The sequence below is a fragment of the Maylandia zebra genome, linkage group LG15 (assembly GCF_041146795.1).
Source record: "Maylandia zebra isolate NMK-2024a linkage group LG15, Mzebra_GT3a, whole genome shotgun sequence".
Taxonomy (NCBI): Eukaryota; Metazoa; Chordata; class Actinopteri; order Cichliformes; family Cichlidae; genus Maylandia; species Maylandia zebra.
Genome location: NC_135181.1, coordinates 15896341 through 15905554, shown reverse-complemented (window position 1 = coordinate 15905554; position 9214 = coordinate 15896341). Strand labels below are relative to the sequence as shown.

The 9214-nt window shown below is 42.1% G+C and overlaps 1 protein-coding gene across 1 annotated transcript in view; it reads right to left on the bottom strand.

The window, feature by feature from the left end:
• Nucleotides 1-1775: 1775 nt before the first annotated feature.
• The window catches only part of extl3 (exostosin-like glycosyltransferase 3), a 43029-nt gene continuing 35590 nt past the window's right edge, over nucleotides 1776-9214 (bottom strand). The window contains exons 4-6 of the mRNA XM_004550469.5: nucleotides 5359-5503; nucleotides 5136-5264; nucleotides 1776-3155 (exon numbers count right to left, since the gene is read on the bottom strand). Of these exons, the coding sequence (XP_004550526.1) occupies nucleotides 2946-3155; nucleotides 5136-5264; nucleotides 5359-5503 (484 nt within the window). The 3' untranslated portion in view covers nucleotides 1776-2945. The remainder of the gene's footprint in view (nucleotides 3156-5135; nucleotides 5265-5358; nucleotides 5504-9214) is intronic.

Genomic DNA, 9214 nt, shown 5'->3' with positions numbered 1-9214 from the left:
AACTACAATATCTTGACAGTTTATTGCATGTTTCAGTATCGGTTTAAAAAACAAATCTTTTTCAGTAATATATTCAATAAATACACAGGAACCCTGGCCTTATGACATTTTGTTTGATAAAAACATCCTCACAGAACATAATCTGAATGACATTTATAAGAATCTTATGCTTTTTATTTAGATTGCATGAATTAAGTCTTGACAAGGTCAAATAAAGCACTCGTACATGATGGATTGGGTTCCAGTGGACTGACTCCTGGTCAAGTACCATGCAGAGTGGAAGTGGGTGTACCAGACTGCATCCTTTCACCTAGTATCTGCACCTGCAAACTACGCTGGAAAGCAGCAGACAACGTACCTATTTGGCAAAGAAAACATTCATCAAGCAACAGTCGAAGATGAAGTGAAACCAATATGGCGACACTGTAAAGTGACTTTTCTGTCCGAGGTGGGAGAGTTCTCTGCAGAGGGATGACGTGATTATGGTGGAACATACTGAATACCTGTACTGAAAAGTCAGAAGTGTTTAAAGACAAGTTGTACAGTTTAGAAAACAGGCTTGCCAGCTGGTGGAAAGCAAGCTCATATTTGTTATGGCTCGGTCACACTGGAGTAAAAATAGGATGGCAACCTGCTTGTGACTATGAAAAAAGAAAAAAAAAAAACATTGAAGTTTTTTTTTTTTTTGTTGCATTTTTGCAACTGGTTGCCTACAGGTTGAGTAAGCAGCACCCTCAAACTCTGGGCACTTTTGATTCAGAGGAGACTGCACCAGTTGCCTATTAGAACCCAACCCGTCTCCAAACAGTCGTGGTGCGACTTCAACCGAATGCAATCACTCTGACAGATTGGCAAAGGCTTGCACAGAAGTGCTGCCTAAGTTGCAAATGAAGACAGATTGTGGTAACTGACTGCAATCAATCTGAGTCAGTCAGGGCTGATGAGTGCAACTTGTCTGCGATAGTTTCCAACACCTGTTTTCCTTACTGTGACTGAACAAACTACAACCAGCAGCTGTTAGCTTAATGCAAAGACTGGAAACGGTATAAACATCTTAGCAAATCTCCCCATAAAATGAATCAAAAAGGGATCATTCAATGGTTCTCAAAGCTTTTATAACATGCCCAACACCCAGGGTTTTACACTACTGTATACAAACCCAGCCGCCCATCAGACCAGGAATTTACAACCGTCAAGTTTGCTAATGTCATCTTGTTGGTGTACGGTTCCTATTAACTGTAAGAAGGGGATTAAAGAGCCAGGCAAATGTTATGACTCAATACTGTTTACCCCTTCTGCTGATAAGCTCATTCGCTGCTGTGTTAGCAAGGTTGAATATGATTGGCTGCTCTCCTTGGTGGTATATATACACTACTGTGGACCTGACTACACATTTTCTCCCCATCATCCTCCTCTTTTTATTTCCTCTGTAGAGAACATACACAAGCCCGCCGACATAATCATCAGTATTAAAGCAGGTGGAAAGCAATACACGAATCAAACGCAATTCAATCACTCCCACTTGTCTGTGACAATAACAAGTTTAATGTTAAAGTAAAATAAATGTCAGCGTCATAGCGTCAATTTATTTACAATACAAAACCCATCTCCATTCACTTTAGCTCGGAGTTCTTTCCTTGTCCTCCAAGCCCCGCCTTCAGGGGGTCTATGCCCCAAGAGTGGGGCTGGCCCCACAGTTTGAGAACCATTGGATTATTTAGTGTGCTTTACAGGTGCAATTGGGCAGTATTTGGTACCATTAAGCAGAGCCACGGTAGTTTCCAGTCTTTATTTTATGCTACGTTAGGGTCATCAGCTGTTGGCTTTGATTTAATATTTAAGAGCCTGTTTGGAGAAAGGGATTGATATCCTGCTCCACTTCTCCACCAGAAACAAAGTAAGTGTTTTTAAACAAAACATCATTGTTCTCTTTAAGATTTTCCCATAATTCTGACCGTCACTGAAAACTTTCAGCAATAATAAAGTCAATGTTTTGTTGATTTTGGCAGCTGTTATTCTTGACTTTGTTGCACTTTACCTGCGAACATTGATTAGCCGATACTACTTTTTAACGTCTAATTTTACAAACATCATAGTATAAAAAAAAAAATCAAGCTGTTTCAAACACTTCCACCGAGTCCAGATCGTGTAAGCAATATGAAATGACAACATGGTGGCTGGTTTTCATGACAAATTTGAGGCATTATGGTGACCGCTGAAGTGAATTTTCCCCCTTGAGCACTCGACGATACTTAAAACATGATTGGGCTGACTTTCAATCGAGGTCCTGCCTGATCTCCCACAGGCAGGGGCTGTGGAAAAGGTTCACTCCACATAAAGATTTACACTTAAACGACATCATTAAAAAAAAAAGATCAATAAAATACTTCTGACCTTCAGTGCTTCGCTCATATACATGTACAAGACGTACAGTTTGTAACCGTAAAACAAAATCGTAGTGGCGGCCGTGTGCTGTTTGATCTCTCAGCTGAAACCGTTAAAAGTCTGCTGGGTCAAACGCAGCCTGGCATCTGTCAGTTACTCGCCAACCCCATTATCAGGTGTTGCTAACCTGGGAGAATTTCTGTACACTGTGTACACCCCGCCCTCGCTCCTCAGCAGGCGGTTAAGAGGTGCAAATGACATCTGCAGCTAGTGGTTTGATGACTGAGCATGATTAGAGAACACGGGGAAAAAGAGTGACATCCACTGAAAAGGCTTCTTTTTGTTGGCAGTGGTCCCTTCCAGCTTCCACTCCTCACATTTTCAGTAGTGTTGCTGATTAGACCGCCAGCCAACAGCTTTTAACTTGTCTTTCTGGGCTTACTTTCCATTTGCCCTGCAGCCCACCCATCCATCTTTATTACTGCTTGCAGTGGAAGGTGCTGTTTTTCACTCCTTCAGTTCACCCTGCTTTTGGCTCTTTGCTGACGCTCGCCCAGACGCTAAATGAACTTGAAGCACTTGGTCTTATCGTGGGGCAATCGAGTCTTAAACAGCACCGAGTCCACACGAAACTGCGTGTACAGCAGCGGCATGTAGCCGTAGACTTTGACGAAGAAGTTGATGCACTTGTGTCGCTCGTGGAAATGCGAGTCGTCGTGCGAAAGGGCCTGAGGGCAGCCCGGACAGCGGAAAGTCCAACGAGACGTCACCTAAAATAGACAGCAGGGGGTTAGTGCTTAAAATGTAAGAAACTCGAGTTTGCATTACTGAAATGTAATTATATGTAGTTTCAGCAAGTGGTGCTTCACAACATTGCTGTGAGAGGGAAGAAGTTTATCATTAATAGACAGCCATTAATCATCATTAAATGCACCATGATTTAATACATGCTAAACCCCGTAGCTTGATCGGCAAACGCCAGAGAACACCAGAACGGGAAAGTCTCCCACCTATGTCCTGTTCTCTTTGCAGAGATGAGCAGCTTTATGTTGAGCATATGTGACAGATGTGAAAACGTCTGGAGATGTCGTGGCAAACTTTGTGCTGCCTGCAAAATTATCCAGCGTGACCAGTTTGGCAGTGAATCAGTGATCATGTGAGTCACACAGACCTCGAGATTCTAGCCATCAGTACAGGGATGAAACCCTCAGACCTAATACTGGTGCAGTGGGCCCTGCATTCCTCCTGGTGCAGGACAACGCCCAGGTTAACGTAGTCAGGGTTTGTAAGCACTACCTGGATCATGAGGACACTGATGCCACCGACTGGACCCCACATTCCCCACACCTGAATCCAGCTGTGAACCGCTGAGATGTTAATGTATGGAAGTGAACTGTGGAAGATCCAGTAGCTCACTGATGCCCTGTACCAAATGTGGTAGGACATCTACTCTAAACAAAGGGGTAAACAAAGGCTTGATCACGTAGCCAAAGCAGAAAGAGGATAACGTTTCTGTTTTCCTACAGCAGCAGTTGATAGATTTTCCAAAGCAGCTGAAATGGTTGATGCTGGAAAAACTGAAGCAACTTTTGAAAACTCTGCACGGGAAAAGAAAAAGAGTCGGAGGGAGCACGGAAGGCGAACAGGGAAATTAATATAAAACCAACGTTGGTGGATCGAACCCTGACTCCTCCAGGGATGCATCCATCAAAGCGTGAGTGTGTGTGACTCTTCGTAAGCACTTGATTGAGTCTTGTAGTAGAAAGGTGCTACAAATACCAGTTGATTTACAATTTGCTCTCATTTTTATCAGGTTATTGCAGCAGTGAAGTGGTCTGCTTTTATTTTGAAACTATTAAAACAACACTGTTTGAAACATGACTATGTGCTGCAAAAACAGTGCATCTTTTTAACCACGCCCATGCTGACTTTCCTGACAAACATGTCCATCGTTTGTTTCTAGCATTGTATAATTTCTCACGCCATCAATGTCAAACCTTTTTATCATATTTTAGTTGTTTAAAAAAAATGTTAGCTTGAAACATTACAAGCAAACAGTTGATGTCAACTTTAGCGCAATCAGCTAGATTGCAGCAAGCTACTGAATCTGACAACAAACCAAAGCAAACTCTAGCAGCTGTTTTTATTATTGTAGGAAGAGGAGAAGAAACAAGCTTGAAAAATCTGCACAAGATATCAATTCCTCACCAGTGGCACAACAAAATCCATTTATTTTCTTCTTTATTTGTCTTATTTTAAAGAAAAATAGATTCCCTCACCGCTTAGGACTCGTTCAAAGTTGCCCCAAATTCATTATTCACAAGACTTATTCCTAGCAGCGAAAACACTGTCATGCAACACACTCCATCAAAGACGTCCTTAATTCCCCTCTGAAACGCCCCTGAATATTAACACCCCACTAAATCAAAAAGAACTTAAAGTGAGGGCTGCAATGACAATTCTCTTCTAACAGCTTCCCTAGCTTGATTGCTATAATTATTTGCCTAGCCATAAGTGTGCTCGGCGGCAATAAATGTTCTTCCAATAAAAATCCAGGAGAAAAGAGAGAAGAAAAGAAATCTGCCGTAACGCACGGATTCGATCTTGTGTTTTTAAAAAGTATAATTTGTGCGGAATATTGGATATGCCAGTTTGAGTAATGGCAAGGCTAAGCAGGCAGAAATATAAATACCCACGTCCTGAAGGAGGTGCAAAGCCCCCAGAGCCAGACTGCATGCTCTGTCACTGACCTTGATGGGTGGTTTGCGGGTGATGTGAGAGACGAGGAAGTTCATGGCGATGTCCTCGCAGTTAATGTATTCGTCCACCATATCCCTAATAGCTTGGGGCATCACATAGGAGTACAGGTACGCGTAGTACTGCGAGAAGACAAGGACAAGGGGAAATATGTAAATGATATGCTCCAACACAGCCAGATGTGAACCTACCGTGTAGCCGTTTTCATTTTCTGACCTTATGGAAGAAGGCAGCTCCTGTCAGGACCATGGAGAGCTCACAGGAGTAGTTGGAGTTGTAGAGCCAGGACTGGTGGTTGACGTCCCACGCGTGATACCTCCCAGGAAAACCTACGATGCGATCTCTGGCCTCACGCCACACTCTGAGCCACCCAGAGAAGTCCACAAAATATTCCAATTTAAATCAGTTAATTAAGATGCAGGGTGTTTACATGTGCAGTTTAGTTTAGCACGATTGCTGTTAGCTGAAGCAATACAGCAGCTTCAGCTCCTGGGGTCACAAATCTTTCATAGCGCACTATAACATCCTAAACAAACAAACGACATACAAACACTCAGCGGCTTACAACATAAATTGTGGCCCATATTAGGAAAAGCATTGTGAGACATAATAGAACATAATATTTTAATGAATCACCAATTATTACAGCGCACGCACTAATTCAATCAAATAGAGAGATTGTTTTAAACCCACTTTTACTGGGGTTTTTTTGTATTATCTGTTTTGCCAATGAATTCAGTTCCATCAGTTGTATAAACATGTTCTTTTAATTGAACTGTGTCGTGCTATGCCTAATAAAAAATGTCCTCCTGTAGGCCGCCTGATAGAATAATCTCGTCTTCACTGATATGGTAAATTTGTTTTACAAAATAATTAGTCTTTGTAACAATAATATTTATCATGAATACAAATACAAAGGACGACACATGCCTCTCTATTTTCTAACACTTGCACTTCTTTAATCACATTGTGCCACTACAGCATACTGGATAGTAATCACAAAGAGACAATATCAAAGCCATGATAAATCGTCTGACTGATTTAGGTTTACACATCTTTTAACACCAGAAATACAGTTTCCCTGTTAGAAACTATGATACTGGTATGTTTTGTCGAGGAGCTTGGTCTCACAGGCTCTCTCAACAACATAATGGAAACATTTAAAGCTGGATTCTTTCTAATTAAGTGTTTAGAACCAAATATAATGCTATGTGTCAGAACACATCAAAATCTGTTTACTGTTCTGTATCCTTTCACCTACTCGCTGCTACTCTGAATCAAAAACTACATACATTAATAGCTTTTGATAGCCTCCTAATAAACCACTTTAAACCAATTTAAAACTTAACTATTGAGCAGTGGAAATACAATCCTAAAGAAAAATAAATAAATTAGAGAAACAGTTGATCATCAGAGTATAACACAGGTCTAATAAACAGGTCTGTTAAACTTTAGGGTTAAAAATCTGTCCAGTTAGAAAGCATCTATCACTGTGAATCCATTTCAGCCCCTATGGTGTAAATTAAAGTGAGAACAATCAACCCCAAACAGTCATGGCAAATGTCTGCCAGGTTTCTTCCTGTTAAAAGGGAATTCTTCCTTCCCATTTTAGCCAGGTGCTGTCTCATACCTGTTTTTTTGATTTTAGACATTTTCTCTCCACTATTGTGGTGTCCTTACCTTTCAATATAAAGCACCTTGAGGTGACTGTTGTTGTGATTTGCTGCTATATAAATAAAACTGCACGGTGGCACGGTGGTTAGCACTGTTGCCGCACAGCAAGAAGGTCCTGAGTTCAATTCCAACATCAGGCCGGGGTCTTTCTGTGTGGAGTTTGCATGTTCTCCCCGTGTTTGCGTGGGTTCCCTCCGGGTACTCCGGCTTCCTCCCACCGTCCAAAGCCATGCGGCTTGTGGGGATAGGTTAATTGGATAATCCAAATTGTCACTAGGTGTGAATGTGTGAATGAATGTGAGTGTGAATGGTTGTCTGTCCCTGTGTGTTGGCCCTGCGACAGACTGCCGACCTGTCCAGGGTGTACCCCGCCTCTCGCCCTATGACAGCTGGGATAGGCTCCAGCGGCCCCCGCGACCCTGAAAAGGATAAGTGGAAGCGAATGGATGGATGGATGGATGTGCACTGTGGCAAAAACAAGACAACCCAACCAAAAGCGGAGTGGTTTTGTAGATGGTGGCCCACAGGCCATTGCTCTCTCCTTTTCCTACTAAGTGATATTTCTCTAGTTTTAATTTTTGTTATTGTTATCGTCACTACTGGTCCATTCAGACTGCACAGATAGTCCAGCTCCTCCAGGCTGGAACATCCATATGTGCTTGTGCATGAGTAGGTTTTGCCAGAAGATGGATGACCACACAAGGAGAGCTGGACACAGCTACAGCAGCAGGACCATAACTTAAAACATCCCTTGCATGAGGAAAAGCTGAAATGACCTCCATTAGGCTACTCAGTTTTCTGACTGACCGATCAGACTCTGTGAGGGCGGCATGACAGCCTGACATCCTTTTGTGGGACCTGTGCTCACAGACCAGCATCACGTAGTTCCACTGCCAGAGAAAACCACAAGCGCCAGGTCAGCCACTTGTGCCCAATCTCTTCAAACATCATGTTCCAGGCATAATATTTGTCAGTGTCTCCAGACTCCATCGCGCCTGTCACATGTGCTCGGTGTGATCCAGCTACGTTTGTCAAGACAGCGGGTGCCAGTGGCTGCCCTGCCAGTTCTGGTTTATGCTTCGTAACGGGACAGATTGTTATCCCTGAAGTTTAACTGGTTTTGTGTTCCACTGTGATGATCGAGTGTTCGCTTAATTTCTTTGAGCAGTGTACAAATCAAAAGCGACACACTTTTTCAGAAGTAAACACCGGGCCTGCGGATAGAAGATTTTTGCATTAGGGAGGTTTATAGGTATAAGCTACAACAGGTAAGACAGCTAATGTATCTTTATTGACATAATTTTTACCTCTTTACCTGTTACCTTTTCATCTCTTATGCAATTTTGTAACATTTTGCAAAATTCAGCTATCAAACACCAATAAATGCCGTTTGATTTGCTTAAAATCAGATAACGGGGAAAACGCCAGCCAATAATAATATTTGGTCATTGCACTCCCAGTCAGTAAACTCTAAAGCTTGGCCTCAACTATGCAGTTGCACTGAGTGACCTAGATGCACAAAATATGCAAGAACAGCAGCACTGCGCGCTTGAAATTTGTGACCAAAGAGAAACTGAATTTTATTAAATAATTTAATGGCTTTTATTCATAAATAAGCATTTGACATATTTGAAGACTTCTTAAGCAACATGTAGACACTGTGTGATGGTTCCCTTTTATTTTAGAGTTAAAAACAAATTTCTGTGTTTGGATTTCAAGAGTCTGTGCATATGCTGTCCTTTCAAATCCATCTGTTTCAACTTGTTAGCCAAGTAAGCAATGTGTCCATTTTCCTGTCAAGCATTAATTATTTTCTTTTCCATTAGTATATAGCCTTTTTTTTCTTATGATTCACTGCAGGAATGTGCACAAAAAGTGTTTCGATACCTCAAATTGGATGCTTGAAATTCCTACTTCGGACTCACAGAGCTAAGAAATCTCAAAGCGCAAATTAAAGTCTCGAATGAGTTCATGTGAGACCACTTAAAATGTCTAACGCACTCGGCTGCCGAATGGCTTCTCCTCTTTGGCGAGAGCGGAGATTGGGAAACATTCCTGTGTAATTCTGGGGGAGTTTGAGATAATTCGTGACAAATGACCCCGCCGTACTCGTGCTCGGCAAGTGAGTTTTTGCCTGCCTCGACAAGCTGCTGCAGCACCGAGTCGTAGACAAGTCTGACAGAGGGGAGAGGTTGTAAACCAAAATAACTTAACGGCGCGCTTGATCATTTAATTGGTTTAAGCACGGCCTTCATATTCAGCTCATCTGAGTGCTGTATGGGCAAGACGCTGACAGCACATTTCCCTTTTATTTTCTATACTTTGGTCTCTAGCAGGAGGTTCAGTCTCTCTGTCGGATCCAGTGTTTTTTAGGAACGTGATGTTTCGACATTATTTT